The 17,841-nt window shown below is 37.9% G+C and overlaps 1 protein-coding gene across 1 annotated transcript in view; it reads left to right on the plus strand.

Moving 5' to 3' along the window:
• Positions 1–7,004: 7,004 nt before the first annotated feature.
• Positions 7,005–17,841, plus strand: part of atp6v1ba (ATPase, H+ transporting, lysosomal, V1 subunit B, member a) — a 57,766-nt gene continuing 46,929 nt past the window's right edge. Inside the window, exon 1 of the mRNA XM_074676586.1 lies at positions 7,005–7,220. Coding sequence (XP_074532687.1) covers positions 7,112–7,220 — 109 coding nt within the window. The 5' untranslated portion in view covers positions 7,005–7,111. The remainder of the gene's footprint in view (positions 7,221–17,841) is intronic.

Raw genomic sequence — 17,841 nt, forward strand, 5'->3', positions numbered from 1 at the left:
AATGCTTTGATTAGTGATTTTCATGCCCTGTGTGAACGTATGTGGTATGTCAACCCACGTTTTGGCGCAATAAAACAACCCAAACGTCAGACTTTGGGAGCTGAAGGATCTGGCTTTATGCTGCTGCTGCTTTGGCTGCTATTTTTCTGTTGGATGATCTCTGGTGGCCCTGGACCATTAAGGATGGGTACCGAATTAGGTACTTTTATAGGTACCAACCGAATTGTGTCAGAAGTACCGAGTACCGATTCACGTAAAATCAAAAGGTACCGTGTTTAGGTACCTCAATGCATCCTTGTGACTGTGAGAGAGTGGAATAGTAGGTGATTTTCCATGCTGGGCATGAACACATCATTGCAAGGTTGTATATTGAGGCATAAAAATGTTAAATTGAAAAAATCTTATACTTTACTATTCAACAAACTGATCATTTTTTCTACCAAATTAACACAAAAAAATAGAGAAAATTGGTACCATTAAAGGGCAACTCCGTTTTTTTGACACCTGGACCTTATTTATAGGTGTGTGCATGCTCATATACTCACTCAGACAAACATTGTGAAGCTCGGAGTCCTTCAGAAGTTATTTAGATCCATTCGGCTATATTTTTTCATCCATCAACAGTGTTTTCATAAAGTCAGCTCATCTACCGTCTTCAGGTGGGTCAGCTGACCCAGAGCTGACCTGGTAAACAAAAGTTTGACGGTTGTCCTTACCAGTTTGAGCCTGAGTACACGGACGAGGAGCTCCATGAAAGAAGGATGCAGAGGGAGAGAGACGAAGAGCTGGCTCGAGAACAACAAACAGGAGCACCTCCACGGCTGTGGACAGTGTTTGCCTATGGCAACAGAAGAGGAGTGTGTTTGTGATAACACTGGCGATGGGTGAAAAAATATAGCAGAAATGAGTGATTTTGCAGAGATTATGTCCCGCGCTGAAGCTCCCTTGCCGTGGCCCCCGCTAAGTGCAGCTAAAATCAGCTGGATCTAAATAACTTCTGAAGGACTCCGAGCTGCACGATGTTTGTCTGAGTGAGTATATGAGCATGCACACACCTATAAATAAGGTCCAGGTGTCAAAAGAACGGAGTTGCCCTTTAAGTACCAGTACCGATTGCCAGGTACCGGGCACGTATTGTTTCAAATGTGAAAGGTACCCATCCCTATCGTCCACACAATGCAAATAACACACACAGTCCCCCTTATTTGCCAGGAGATTAATCGATTCAGAGGATTTGCTGAATCAATATTGAATTGCTCGAGGAAATATTTAGATGCATCAATTCATCAATATTTTCACCCACCCCTGCAGAGGACTAACATTATCTTGCTATGATAAACAATAAAAATAAGTGATGTGACGTCACAGGTTGTAACTTGTAGTACATGGATCTGGTGCGAGCTCATGGGTTGGAAGTTACGAGTTCGACTTCCGTTCCGGTGCTCGTTCACGAGTTACAGGTTGGAAAAGCACAAATTACGGGTTTCCTTGAACGCAGCATGAATGTGTGTAGCAGATCACCAAACGTCTGTTACAGGAATGTATTGTTTTTGTTATGTCACACAGTATGGAGAATATCATAGATTTTTAAAGTCGAAAACCAACTAAGACAATACGCCCGTTGATAAAAGTTTTTATTGGTGAATCATTTTCAACTGGCCACATGTGCTGGCCTCACCATCTGAAAAGGGCTATGCAGACCTATGTCGTAGTCTGTGACGCACATCGATTTGTGTCGTTTTGACACACAAGTATTAGCCGGACTGTTTATATGAGGTAACAGTAAAGCACAAAAGTTCACTCAAAGTTGATGTGTTCCCAGTCAGCTGTCCACATGAGCAGATACATGATATCGAGACTTGTCAGCACTAAGTGATTTATTCAACATGGTATATCAGGGCCTTAAGATATGGTCCTCCTGAAATCTTAAATAAAGACTACGTCACAAGATTTCAAAGCATGCCCTCCATACTCTGAGTGAATACTGGTGTGATAAACTGTGGTTCTGTTCTTGGAGCCGTGTTTCATTCACTTCATAAGGAATATTGGTCGTCTGAGATACGCTTCTTCTCCTGTGGAGTTTTGAGCTCATTACGAGAGGCGAGAAAAGGAAAGTTTATTTATAGAGCACATTTCCACAACAAGGCAATTCAAAGTGCGTCATACAGGACATTAACAGAATCGTGATAAAGGTCAGCAAAACACACTGAAAGAAAGAATCTGAAAATCATCAAAGGAACACATTCAAAGGTCTTTAAAAGCCAATTAAATCAAATCAAGGAAAAAATAAAAACAACTTAAACAGATTAAAAACAGATAAAGCCATGCTGTGGTGTGTGATAAACACAGATACCAAATTAATGTGAAAACTTATCAAATGAAACCTGGATTAAAAAGAATTGAGGGTTTCAGCAGACCTGACATGAAATGTGTCAGACTGCGATGAAAGCTGATTCTTTTATGGCTTTCAAAATCAAATGAGATCGTCAGCAAACAGACTAAATTTCGTCTAAATTTGGTGTAAGCCACATTTTTGAAAACTGCTAAAAGCTCTTTTCAACCTAAAATTAACTCTGGACCCAGATAAAACTAAACACATGCTTTCCACCCGATCCAGAAATCCTACCACTGTGTTGCACACATAACAACACAAGAAGGCCACAATATAGAAGGAGTCACTCAGTATAGATATCAGTATCAGGATCAACAATTTACTTTCAAATCTTACATCAATCACTTGTTCCCAAATTGAGGCAGAAACTAAATGCAAAAGTATTGTTGTGGTTTGGCCGCTTGTTTACACAGAAACAGCGTTTTAGCCGACTTGAAACGCAAACTTTTGAAAACGGCCTCCAGAGCGGATTTCTTTTGAAACGCTGCTGCCACTGTTGTAGTGTGAACAGCAAGCTGGCATTTTTAGTGGAAGTGCTGACGTCATGCTCTACTTTGTGCATGCGCATATACAGTACAACAGTTATTGTTACAATCATCGTGGTCTACCATGTTGTGCTTGTGCTGCTCAGTCTGCTGACTGTCTTTTAACAAAATGAGCATCTGTTGCTCCACTTCTGCTCCTAGCATTCACCAACTCACCAGATGATTGGCTCAACTCTACTGCGGTGGAGATCTACCAAAAGACGCTTCTAGGCGAGACAGTTATAGCGCCATCTATAGGCCTGGCATGCTTACTACAGTGTTTTCAGTTCTTTGGCGTTTCTGTATAAATGCAGATTTTTTTCTTCTGCGTTTTTGCATTTTGGGGGGAGATGTTGGCGTGTATACTGAGCCTCAGTTTACCATTCCACCCAAAGATTCATTATCAGTAACAGTTTCTCAACCCATCGCTGCATTCTGTATGACTAAGTGGGCCGTCCCTCCCTATCAGATAGACGGGACAAGCATTGGTTACTTTATATCTATAAAGCTCTTTCAGGACATCTCACCATTGTATCTCACCTCTTTATTGAATGTTTCCACATGACACTATCAAACTCGTTTTAGTGGTTGGATATTTCTTGATGTTCCAAGAGTTCACAGTAAAACTGGTGAAAATCCTTCAGCTTTTGTGCAGCCCACGGCTGGAACACTGTACAGCAAACACTGAAACTAAGTTCAGTTATCAACATAAGACAGTTTCAAAACATAATCAAGGGAGCACTTTATGTTTGTTTATTTATTTATTTATTTGTTTAATGAATCAGTGCGCTACAAAATCAAATTATGAGATAACTCACTGCAGTCGTGTGATGATGCTCTCCTGTCGTCTGTGCAGCATGCATCCTCTGCAGTCAGGTTGACCGTATCTTACCCGGATACAGGAGAGCTATTTTATGATTGGCCTATATGTCTGGCTCCCTTTTAGCTCTGTGATGCTAACAGCGTCTTGCTACACGTTTGCCTACAGCGGTGTGACTCGGTGGGCGCTAAACAGTACATTTTACAGCAGGAGAAATATCAGGCGTGGCGTGTCAGAAAGTGAAAAGGTTCAAATGCGGTTGGCCGGAAACGGACATGCGTGTCCGGTCAGGATTTCTAAAGAAAGGCGTACATTAAAGACCACGATGTTGATCGATGTTTCGACTTTCCATCGATGTGATTGGATCATGGCTTAACCAATCAATGTATCGATCTATATCGATGGATCATTACACCCCTAGAAAATACACATCTAGATAATTTTACAAATATTTTTTCTATTGTGATTCTTATGCTAACTAATTCCTAAAACTTTTTGTTTCTGGAACAAAAAAAAAAAATCATTTCTAGGTAATTATTGGGCTGTGTTATTAGGATGTAAAACTGAGGATTACACCATGACTGACAGTTCTGTTAACTTTCAAAATAGAGAAGGAACAGAGATTGGTATCCTAACACTCAATCAAGAATCGTTGGACCTCTGCGGACTGTACCACCTGAGGAAGATCCTCGCAGCAGTAGCAACAGCAGACACACAAAATAATAAAAAAAATAATTACATGAATATTATGATACCTATTTGCCCAGATGGCTGGATCGGAGGAGTTTCAGGAAAATCGTCTCCCTTTGAACTCATCATAAAAGACTAAGGGGAAAAAGCTGGTGTTTCTAAAATGAGGGCACTGCTCCTGTAGGCAGAAGCTCTTCACTTGCATTAATTTGCTATTTTTTGCATGCGGCCTGAAATGTTTGGATGAGCTCTCTAGGGGCTGCCGTCAGCCTCACCATGGCAGTGCTTACCACTTCAATCTGTAGTACTTTTCCACCGGCAGAGAGCCGTGCATGCCTGTATGTAATGTGTGGCTGACAGTGTGTTGGTTGTGCAAGGGGCATGGTTCAAAATCATCTTCAAACAGTCGCTTACAAGCTATTGTGCTGAACACGCTGCGTCAAATGAGCATAGATCAGAGCTTCAAAATGAGAAAACAGGAAACCAAGAGTTTTTAAGGGGAAAATGTGTGCAATCATGTCATTCTACCTGCCACTCAACTGTTCCCACACCAGGACACTGCGCTGGTGAGTGTGTGCATGTGTACACATATACACAGACAGCACATTTGATAGATCAGACAGATCCAGTTCATTTGGCCATAAATTGTGAAGCGTTTCAGTCACTTTTTATATTTCCCAATTCCCACACACATAATGTCTTCACTGAATATACCAAAATAGTTGTGTAGGGTATTTCTTACCTTTTTAGAGATTTAACCTGATTCTTTATCTTTAATTTCCAATTTTAAAACATTTTTGCATGGGACTAAAGCCTTGCTGATCTGTCCTTTTCTCTCAGTATAATACCTATTCATGCTGCTTGCAGATACTACACGTTTTCTATGTTCAAATATTGTCAAAGTAAATACTGTATTACGTTCTTTTTTTGTTTTTGTTTTTTTTTGCACTAAATTGTCTGCTCTAGATAAAGTCAAGTCATACTGACAACTGACAAACCTGCAAATCATGAAAATTTGTATCAAATAAATAGTTGTGGATTTAACTACTTTTGTGTGTCTCAAAAGTTACACGTAAGTGTGTTCCTGTGTTTATCTATTTTTTGCAGCATTTCAGTTTTTAAGAATCCCAGTTTTACTGATAACTTTTGCAGTTCAAAAGCTGCTTCCTTCTCTGTAATTTATTCAGATTTCTTCTGATTCTGTTTTTCTCTCTGCACTTTGCCATTGGCAGAAAAACTGAATTATTCTTGGAGATATTTAAAGTTTTAAGGCTTCCAAAGAGGAGTAACAGAGTAGAAAGTATAATGCAACTCAGTCAAGAAAAAAGAAGTATTTTTAAATTTGGAGTTTCCACTGGGACACTGAAAGTTAGATATTATGTTTTGCTTTATTAAAACATTTTTTTTTCTTTTTACTTTTTTTTTGAATTTAATTTAATTTAATTTAATTTGATTTAATTTAATTAATTTAATTAATTTTTTTTTTTTTTTTTTTTTTTTCCGGTGGTGGTGGTGGTGGTGGTGGTGGTGGTGGTGGTGGGGGGGGGGGGGGGGGGGGGGGGGGTGTAGACTGGGGTTTTTGAGTAACAGCAATCAGCAATTGTTTGGCTTTTTTAAGCTGAATTTTATTTTGGGCAGCACCAAAGTACAAAGTACACTTATTGTTATCACACAGCAAGGGTAAGCATGAGAGCACTGTGCAGTCCAAACAAACAGTCTAATGCATTTTTTAAGGTTTTAAATACACTTTATAATAAATGGACATAGTTTCTGTGGCATCACCCATCTCTTTCTGATAAAGCGTTTTTCAAGCTAATTGTTGGGGGCCATACCTGGAATGAGGCGGGCTTTGAGGCTCCTCAAAGGGTTGCCTGCCTGTCAGTCTGGTGAGCTGTGCCTCTGATTGGGCACACTCAAAAACTAATGTATTCTGTTTAATATAACATATTCCTGTGTAATGTGTGCCCATTGAGAAGTGAGGTATTGAGACCTATGCCCTTTTTGAACCAGGCTGCAGTATGTTTTTGGATGGTGTAAGAATCTGCTTTGTGACTTCTAGTCTTTTTGCAGCATGCCTCAAGCCTAATCGAAGAGAACTGCAGTTTTTAAGACTTCTGCAGGACTTCACTTCTCACTGCCAGAGTTTACCTCTTGGTTCCACACAGTGCTGTGTTATAGGTTGCCAGATTATATCTGATTGGTGCATTTATAGGTGGGACTTTACTTTAGTTTTGAAGAAAAGCTATCTGACAAATATTTCTCCTTCTACTTTTTAAATTTGGACGTTTGAGAAAAGACCAGCACAGTTTTTGTTTAAGTGAGAGTCTATGTGTAGCAGCCAAAAATTGTTAACTTGTGTTTTTCGGTTACAGGTCATTGGATAAGCAGTTTTGTGTATAAAGCTTCAGATATACACGTCTATACTTCTTAATGTTTTTACCAATTTATGAACAATAGATATCTTTGGCCTTTTCTGGTAAAAAATGATCTAAAACCAAACTTACCTGCTTTTGAGCCAGAGCGCGTGCATACAATACGCGCGCGCACTTGGGACCATCCCCTTCTCATGTAACATCCGGGTTCCTCAGTGTCATATGACCAGCTCTCGGTCTGTCATTCAGTACCAGTTAGCACAGCACATCTACCAACGTTAGCTTCCTCAGGTTTCCCCATTTTCATCCGACGATGGCAACACTTGTGGCAAACAGAGGGATGGACATCAACGGCTTGGCAGGAGCTGCAAGGACACACACCCAGGCTGTGACCAGAAACTACATCTCTCAGCCCCGGCTAAGTGAGTAACGTTAGCAGGTAGCGGTGGCTGCAGCTGTAGCTACAGGGAGACTGAGTGTTCCCTTCAGTGTCAGACGAATGGCTGGGAATCCCAGAATAACGCAACTGTATCATTCCATTCTTGGCTAACCTTACACTTCTAAGCAATGGTTAATACTCTTTCGCTGCGTCTTAAATCAGTTTTTTCCTCCCACGTCTGCGACAAAATTGTTAGTTGTACAAAAAAAAGTCTTACAGTACTTCATCGTCGTCCCCTCAAGGCTTCATTTGGCTGTCATTTACAGATTATAAATTTATTAGATATTGTATTTATATGTTAAGTCACACAGTGGGGCTTTTAAGCTTCTAAATCTATGCATACCACGTGCAGTCAGATTGCATTTGAACTCTTTAGCCACTTATTTATATCACACATCTTCATATTCCGATTGAACTGAAACGCACCACACAGTGGCTGATACGCTAAAGCTAACAAGCTAATGCTACCAAGGGGAGTCACGATTCTGAACAAACAATCTTCTTGTTTCCGGTAGATAAAGTTTGGGATGGATTCAAATTCAAATTGTCCATTTTAACCATGCTCTTTCAATGCTATGCTTCTGAAATGGTTAACACGAATGCATTTTCATCAAATAGCAGACTAGCCAAGCTAGCATGCTAGCGGTAGCTATCGGGGTTCTTTAGCATAGGGTTGAGATAAACACTTTTCTCGCCGTCCCCAAAATTAATCCACAGGGTTCATGTAGCTTTTTACAGACAATGAAGTGATTTTTTGAGAATGTATTTAGGGACCATATTATGGTTTCAGTGTGGTTGTTGTTAGTAAAGCTGAATGTCACTAGTACAGTGGATTAGCTCGCCGCTGACAGTCAGCTGACTCGAATGGATGACGCATCGCACCAATGTGATGCTACAATGTCTCGAGTGTACGTTTAGTCATTATTTTTTACCATGCTTTACTGTCTTAACAGTTTATTTTTTGGAGCGAAGGTACCATGTAGCGCTGTTATATTAAGTGCGTTATTCGAAGTTGCGTTAGCCTTAGCATGTCGGAGTACAAGCAGTGACAGATGGGATGATCTCTCATGTGACTCAATCACATGATGAGCGGCGAGGAGATGCAGACTGTAGTACAGTTGTAGGTCATTTGATGTTAAATGCCATTGCTTCTTTTGTGATGCATCGGGATGGAAAACAACGAATTTTTTTTGTTGTTATTACTGTTGAAGGTGATTTATTTGGGTATATCGGATAAGGGGAGGGAGTGTACTGAATACCAGCGATGCTGTGATGCGGCCATGGCGCAAGGCCTCAGCCAATGATCACAGCTGTGCTGGTATTTAATGATCCTTGTGCTCTATTCTTCTAAAAATATTAATAATGATAATAAAAATGGAATACGAACAGTAAGTTTGATCATTTTCCTTTACTCTTCTGCATACCAGCTACTTACTATTATGAAGTTTAATCTCCTGACTTTCCATCTGTCATCAAAAGGAGTTAATGCCTCATTATTTTTGAGGTAACAACTTGAAAAACTTAGACTCTCAGTCTTCTATAGTGTGGATTAACTGTACTTAGAACACCTGGCTAAAATGAAGTGATTTAAAGAGTAAAAAGTCTCAGTGATATTGTTTCTTGTACCATCAAACATGGAAGGACTTTTGCCAGGCCAGATTTCTACACTACAACAGGGATTTTTGTGCTTCAAGGGTGACAACAGTCCAAGTAAAAAGCTAAAGCTCTTTGCCTCAGGGTTGGTTTGCCTTTTGAAAAATATTTAAGTCTATTAGAAAGGGTAAAATAATTGATGTTTTTTAAATTTATTTCTTTGGGCTGAAACAAATGAGTTAAAAAAGCCACAAGGTAATTCAGTTCTATCCTCCATACAGAAACTAATGGACAAAAGCCCTGTTACCCTCTTATTTACCTTCATTATCTAGCAATAAAGCACACAAATTAAACTGCTAAAGTAATTTATTAACTTGATCACAAACTGTCACAAGAGACAGGACATAGTGTCAACTATATCAACTATAACAATGGAGAGGTGGTGAAGAGATCATTGATATTTTCATACATATTCATAGACATATGAGGTAATGAGGCTGTGCAATTATTTCACTGTATGCTTTTTCTGTTAGTATAATGCAGATGTCATACTATGAATACCCCGAGAGACATGTTTTCATCATTATTTCCAAGCCTTTTTCATTTTATAAAGCCCACACAAGTGGCAGACACTATAACTTCTTGGATATATTCTCAGTTAGATCATTGGTGATAAATTAATGCCGAAGAAACCCTGACTCTGACATTGTTTTTAAATCATTTTCAGAAAGCTTTCACATGTTCAGATTATGCATTGTAGATTTCAGGACATAACTGATAGTTATGTCAGAACCACTTTTATAAAATATTCTGTAGATCACAGCACTATTTAAGTCAAGCAGGAGCCAGAGAGTGTTTTAGATGAGATAATGTTATTATGAATGTGAAGGAACAGCTGTCATTTAAATAAAGAGGATAATGATTGAGGAAGTAAAACGCAGACTGTGGTCTGGATATGGGGAGAAGTGCTAACATTGCTCTACAGCAGCCACAAGCTGTGGCTGACATTGTAAATTTTATGATTTACCCTGAAAGAATGTCCTTAATAAGTTTAACCCATTGATTTAATAAAACTATATTGTTTATAACAAAATTTAGCACCATGTCCCAACAGCATATGTGTGAGAGTCAGCAACAGAATCGGCCCAACTTCATAGTTTCCTATTTAAAGTTCCAGTGCAAAGGAATGAGACGTGGCACGCTGTTTCCACCCTGCTCCCAAAACTGTCCATTTTACTAAAGAAACCCAGATAAAGAGCCAGCTGGCTAGAGATCAGAATTGAGACAGGACATAGGGTGTCATTTACAAAAAAAAAAAAAGTTGCTATTTGAGCTTGTTAGCTTCTTTATCAGCTCAGAAATAGCTGCTTATCAATAATATCCATCTTTAAAATTGAAGATTTGTGACTTAAATTGTGTAAGGATAATGCTCCCATGTTTGACATCTCTAGCTGGATCTCCTGCACACAGCTGAAAGCAGCATTGCGTAGTGTTGACATAAAAGTTAGGAGTTGTTAAAAAGTTCCTGTAGATTTGAATGGCTTACCTAATGCAGGAGGGGGTGCATCTAGTAGTATTTCCTGTTTTTGAAAGGGATAAGTTATGAGTTGTGCTCCATTTTTAATATGTACTATAGGTGGGAGAAAAAAATTAAAGAAATGTAGTATCAGGATTTTTTGTTTAACAGTTTTAAATGGTCAAATTTTGAATATATACATATACATATATATACATATATATATATATATATATATATATATATATATATATATATATATATATATATATATATATATATATATATATATATGTTTACACACACACACAGACATCTATATATATATATATATATATATATATGTGTGTGTGTGTGTGTGTGTGTCTAAGCATATATGTATATATATGTATGTGTGTATTTATATATATATATATATATATATATATATATATATATATATATATATATATGTATATATATATATATATATATATATATATATATATATATATTTTATTTTTTTTTTCAATTTAAAACTTTCAGATATTAGCTCCCCTATATAAAATTGATATAAAATTATATGTATTTTGGGGGGAATATGGCTCCTGATGTAATCTCTAGACATCATCATCATCATTCAACTTTCTCATTTGGTCTTGTGTTAAAAAAAGCGAACTAAGAATCCAAACTGTTGAAGAATCGCAGTTAAAATGGAATCAGCACCCCAAAAATCATAAAAGAATCAAACCGGGAGAAAAGCACATCGTCCCAGCCCTAACATACCCACTCCAACACCGGCAGAGCCCAGCCTATCAATATGAGTCCAGTCTTTTCCCTATGTTGCCTCACCTTAAAGAAATCAAATAAAAATAACATTCTGACTAAAAATTAATATAATTTAACCCCAGATTGCCCTGAGAACATCTTTATCATGTCTGGTTTGATCAGAGGATGCCAGAAGCTGAAAATGTTTCTCTCGCTCTGCGTGTTTAAGTGTATTGATTACCACTGTGTTACATTCATCATAGCCCCATTCAAAGATGTTCTTGAATAGGTTGAAAGTACTCAAATCTGTGTTGGTTTATTTAATGATCACATGGGTTTTAAAGATGTCAGAGTGGAGATGAGTGACCAGCTTTTAAAGATGGTTAATCTTGTTAAGAAAAGATGTAAACAAATGTTCCCCCGTGTCCTTACAGCAAACAAAGACGTATTAACCAGCTTTATCTGTGAGGCCTGTGATTAGTCGAGTTTGTGTGCTGGTGTTTTTGTTACTTTCCTGACTGGGCTGATTGCATTACCTCAATCAGCAGAGGGAGTCTCATTGATGGTGGTGTTGTTAGGCACTCTGCTCTGTGTGCTTGGTGCTGTGACTTTCATTATGCTGTTGAATATGGTCTGAGCCATGAAGCCAGCTAGGTGATGCTTTTTCCTTTGTGCAAGTGTCAGGGAAGCAAGCATGGACTAAAAGCCTCTTAGCAAACTAGAAGGAAATGACTTAATGGAGCTCGAGCCATCTGAGAGCTGAGCAAAGAGGATGCAACATGTGATAAAACCCTCGTCCTGAAAACATCTAACTACCCTGCCTCTGAAATTCTCTAATTTTGTTGTAGCAGAGTAGCTCGGCCCTTTTCTCTTATCAAATGCATTACTAAACTGCAGTGGTCCATTCTGAAGATGAGGCTGAGAGTCAAATGATGACTTCAAGTAACTGTAAAGAAACTTCTGATGTGCACCTCGGTTGCTCCGGGTGCTGCTTTTACAACATTTCTTGGATTTTTGAAGACCTGTAAGTGGTGGGAGGAGAGTCTCTTTGTTTCGTGTTTATTTCTTTTTGCTTTAGAGGGACTAAGACTGCTTTTATTTGGAGGAGACTGTCGAAAAAGCTCATGTTTGCAAGTATAATTTCATTAACTTTGGCTTCATGGGATTTTACAGGAACTCAGCGGAATGCTTGAACTGACATGGTTGCTTCTTTACCACAGACTGAATCTCAGAGTAGATCACATTTGATTTTTTTTAAACAACAGGGGCCAGCAGATCTTACTGACATATTTATTAACCACCAATTTGTAAACTGTTACTTTTAGTGATTTCTGTTAAAATCAGTCACTCAGTGTGCTCAAACTTCCCTTTTCCATCCTCAGCCAAACAGAGACAACTGGCACACAAGGAAATGTGTGGGTTCTGGTGTCTGTTCTCAATAAATGTAGAAAGTCGTTAAATTTCCAACTGTTCTTTAAGAAACTGAGTCTATTTTATGATGAAGTTAGCAAGTCACTGACCCTAAAAATACCTGTTGGTAGCTGAGTTTTTATGATCATCATTCATGAAATGACCTATTATGTTTTGCCAAATATCAAACACATTTAAAGTTCATATAATATTTGCGAACACATTATACAAAGCTGATTATAGGCGAAGCTGTTTTTGTTAGATATGTTTGTTAGCACATAGAATTTAAAAAATAGACCAAAAATGTGTGAAATTTTCTTAAAATAAATTCAATCTGGGGTTATGTGTAGGGGTGGGAGAAAAATAAAGTAGTATTGGGATATTTTTGTTTTAAAGCTTTAAATTGCATTTTTTTTTTTTTTTTTTTTTTTTTAAATATAAGTCCTTCATTTTAGTCTTTCTTTGTAAGCTGAATTAGAAAAAGTTGAGATGTCAAATACCCTAAATAAAACCTAAAAACTAAGTGATGTGCATTTTTGGGCGTTTATATGGCTCCTGATATGGTCTGCAAAAATAGCAACATCGTCCAGCATTTTTACTCTGTCTGGTGTAAGAAAAAACAAACTAAAAATCCCCCCAAAACAGAAACATTTAAGGATCGCAGTTTCTATTGAATGAGCACCCCAAAACTTAAAAGAATCGATTTGGGAGAAAAGCGTATTGTCCAATCCTTGGACACGTGCTGCGTAAACACCAGCAAACTCTGCTTCTGACCAAGAAAAATGTTCTCCATTGGGGGCGATATAAGCAAAATGTGTTAGAGTGTTTTATGGCAGGATCTGGTTCTGGATTTGATCAGGATCTTTTTTTCATATTCAAACTATTTTGACCTCAAACAGCATTTTTACCCCCAAATAATCACATGCTGAATGATTAATATAGAGCTGCAACCTAACTCTGAGTAAATACAGTGAAAATGCAACACACAGGTGGAATTTTAAAGGTCTGCACATTTTAAAGGCCAAATTAAGTTGAAACACAAAATAACCGTGATTAGTCGACTAATCGAAAAATTAACCAATAGATAAGTCGACATTAAAAATAATCGTTAATTGCAGCCCTAGATTAATATATGCACTATTTTTTTGTCTTTTCTCCCCTGTTTCATAACTTTAATCTGGTCTTGTGTCCTCTGATGTGTTTTTTTAACCTTCATGTTTTCACATTATGATAAATCTATTCATTTACTCTCTTACAGCTGACGTCTTTACATTTTTCAATAAATGAATACAAATTTAAAGGCGTCAGCTGTAAGAGCTGAGTTTCTGCACATCAACAGAGCTTTACAGGGTGTCCGCGGGGTCTTAAAAAGTATTAAAAGTTGATAAATCAATTTTGGAAAAATTAAGGGCCTTAAAAAGTATTAAAAAGTCTTAATTGTGGTTTTATGAGGTATTAAGTTTCATAGGTATTCAAGCTTTGACCCAAAAAATATCCATGAATACTTATTTTCCTCCTTGCAACTGTCCCCTGATTGGGACGTTAAACATTCAGCCAATAAAGTTCTAAAATAGAATAGAATAGAAAAGAATCAAGTTACTTTATTGATCCCAAACTGGAAAATTGTTGTGTTAACAGCAGAAATCGATGGAGTCAGTAGAAAAACACAAAAATAAAAAAGAATAAAATAAAAAAAAAAATACATCAAGACTCTAGTTACAATAAAATACAACAATAAGGATTGTGAGCGGTTCAAACACCAGCTATAAATTAATGTCATTTCTAGTTTCATAAAGATAAATTCAATACAGCATTAAAGCAAATCACACAATCTTCGGCTCATGTCCTAAATTTTATAAATGATGAAATAATTTCTCATTTTCTTCAGCAAGTTGGCCTTGAATAACTGCTGTTTCTTGTTGTGGGAGTGTCGATAAACCTGCCTTTAGTTTCATTTGTTCTTTCAAGCTTTATTCCTCCTTAGCTTACATAATTTCTGTAAAAATGTAAACTACAACTGTTAAAAAAGTGGATGCCAACAACAACTGAAAGTTGCAATAAAGTCTTAAAACTTTTTTAAAGGTTTTTGAAAAAGTTTAAAAAAGGTGCTGAAATCAACCTCAGGATTTTAACATATACCCTGCTTTAGCTTTATGCAGGTAGCCTTTGCACAGTCCAGATGTAGTTTAGTGAGACTTACGTGCAGGTCATGTGATGTGCCACACGTCAATCAAGCTCGTTCCTCAGCTGCAGAAATTCCAAGACAATGGCGGAGAGTGAGGCAGTCGAAAGCGTGACTCCACTTTACCAAAGGAGACACTTACGATGCAAGATGCGGTTTGAGCAACGCTGTAATATCATGCAAGAGTGGCAACACCACCAACGTGTTTAAACGTTTGTCCACGCACTGCGCTCAATACCAAGAGTTTCACGTCATAATTTTTCATTTATAAACTCAATAAAATGTTGTTGACGCAGAGGAAAGCAGACTTTTTGCACATGAAAAATTCACAGGAGGAATAGATAAAGACTGTTTCAATAGCAAGAACTGTTAAAAAAAAACTCACCCTGCACCCTGGTGTGTTTACTGATTTACTACCAATAAAATACTTTCTGACAAAAGTGCAGCATCAAAATACAGCAAAATACTGATCCTAACACCCCTCAAAATGCTCTCCTCTGTCATGGTTGTGTCAGTGTTTTTCATGTCTCACTTATTCAAATGATTTGTTGGTGGTGTAGACGGAGAAAGTTGGATAAGTAGACACATTCATGAGCAGACAGACTGGCAGAGACAGAAAAAGGAATCGTCCTCCACATTTGACACATCTCATCCTATAGACTCTGGCACAGAATTTGTTCAGTATAGCCAGTTGCCATCAAACACTCTATAAGATCACGATGTTGAGATGGTTTGTCACCACCTTATTGACTTGACAGAGCTCTCAGAGAGGCCGCTTTTGAAAAGCCCCTTTGGAGACAAAGCAGGAAAATAAACAAATAAAAAGATTTCTCATCAGACCAAGTCTTTTCTTTTAAGAGGCCTTTGTCTCTCTCATGTCAAATGCGACAAAAGCTATTAGCCCACGAAATGGCTTGTCTTTGTTTTAGTGGTGCATTCTGTCATTTAGTGCTATGAAAAGACATGGAGCAAGGCACTATACTTCTTTGTGAAGATTTAATTAATGGTAATAATGTAGTCACGATAAACAAATGTCTCATCTGTCACTATGAAAGTAATTTCTATAAAATCAATGTTATTTCTGTAACAGTTCTATAATCCACATTCTAATTAGGCTTAAGCAGCTAGCTTGTCAGTAGGAAAAAAAAGAAACTCCCGTGGGCGTTTGTCAGTCTTCCCATGAAAGAACATGAAAATGTAGGCTAAAGATTTGACACCATTTCTGTCTGTTTCATCAACAGAGACTAGTCAAAAGTACATTTGTTGTGCTGACCACTCGTTAAATTCAGGACGGTCTGCTTTTTTAAAAACAGTGTGTCATTTGGAGAGGGAAGTACATACTGTCTAATATAAGAAATTCCCCATGACAGTGTATCAGTTAAGTAATTTCCACAGCAGAAGTGATGACTAAATCTGTGCAGTGAGCCCAGTGTGGGGAAAGAGTCTCTCAGTGCTTCAGCCTTTTAAGAGCTACCAGGACAAACATCTTAATCTTGTTAGTCCATATTTTTTTTTCCTTTGTAATGCTGTTTTCTGTGCTCACTGTGACTCTATGGACAGAAAAGAGAGCTCTGCTGCATTATACTGCAGCTGCTAGATTGTCTCAGCTGGCTGTGAGAGTTTGGTGCAGAGCGTCTAAGTTGTGCATATGCATTACAGAAATCACCTCCAAAAACACAAGTGTTATACTAACTCTGTGCAAAAGTCTGAGTTTTAAAGCCCTAGCTCAATTAAGGAAGACAATTTAGAATAAAGAAACGCTCACATATTTTCTTTTTCTGAGGTCGAGGTAAAGAGGGATTATCAGTCTATGGGGCTGTTTACAAGACAACATGCAACAATTTTGTTGCGTTTCAGCTAGAAATAGACCAATATGGATTTTTTGGGGCAGATACAGATACCGATTATTTGTAGTCAAGGAGGCCGATAACTGATATTTGAAGCCGATATTAATTTGCAGTCAAAGTGCAAATATTGGTGTAAAAATTTTGAACAATACAAACTCCAACACTTAACTGCAATCAAATGCCTTCAAGCATGTTTGTTAAACAGCTCCCAGGCTTAGCAGCATGTTTTATAAAGTTAAATGAAAACTTATAAAAATAATAAGCTTAAGTTTTCTACAGTAAACAAAGTTTTCCAAAATTTCAAAGGAACGGCAAAAAAACTGGACAGGATAGAGTTTGTGCTGCTGTTTACAGGCATGTAATGCAGTTGAATAAATCTTCTGTTTGGTTTTACGTGACTGATTTAAGAGTTTTGACCACCCAGGGCTTCCATAGGGTAGAGAGAAATTCTATGCAGAGAAGCATCAACACGCAGCTCCTGATGTCTGCAGTTTAAAACATTTCTTATCATTTTTTTAAGGGGCAGAAAAACCTAAACTTGTGGGTATTGATGAGTGGAGTGATTTTTGTATCTGTGAAAGTTAAAATAAGCTCACAGACAGTAAGATAGTCATGATGCTAATTGCGTTAGCCCGTCAATGGGATTTTCCAGTGACATTAGCATTATCAGCCTTCGGATTAAAAAAGAGGCCGATGCCGATAAGCCCCAAAATGCCAAATATCGGCCCCGATAATCGTCCAGGCCGATTATCGGTCTATCCCTAGTTTCAGCCTCACGTTTACACGAAAACAGCGTTTCAACCGACCTAAAATGCAAACTTTTGAAAACGGCCCCCTGCGACTCCTTGGTGATCCCGTTATTCCACCATCTTGTTGGCTCGTCTCCATCTGGCAGGTTAGAAATTTTCGAGTGTTCGCCGCACGGAAATTTTGAAAGGGACCACGCGAGGGGGCGTAGGTGTGAAAATGACATCATTTGTCTGCATGAAGTCCACGGACGTGTCAAGCATAAATCAGCCTTTGTATGATCATACATTAATCACATACAGCACCTGCTGTGTTTTAGCTGTGCTTTTTTTCTCTGTGTGAAAACTGCCTGTTCTTTGGGTAAATCTAATAGAATAAATCAGAATAGAAGGCCTTGATTGTCACTGAACTAGAAAATAGAACGAGATTATTGTTGCTGTGTCTTAGAAAATCTGCCAAAACATCTGATAAAGCAAACAACACTGACGACATTAACAGTCATGCTTCCAAAGACTTTCCCCTTGTTATTTTTCTCTCAAATACAATATGTGGAAAGAATGGA

This window comes from Halichoeres trimaculatus, unplaced genomic scaffold, assembly GCF_033239565.1.
Source record: "Halichoeres trimaculatus isolate MK-OKI-2021-1 unplaced genomic scaffold, fHalTri1.1 fHalTri1_scaffold_8, whole genome shotgun sequence".
NCBI lineage: Eukaryota > Metazoa > Chordata > Actinopteri > Labriformes > Labridae > Halichoeres > Halichoeres trimaculatus.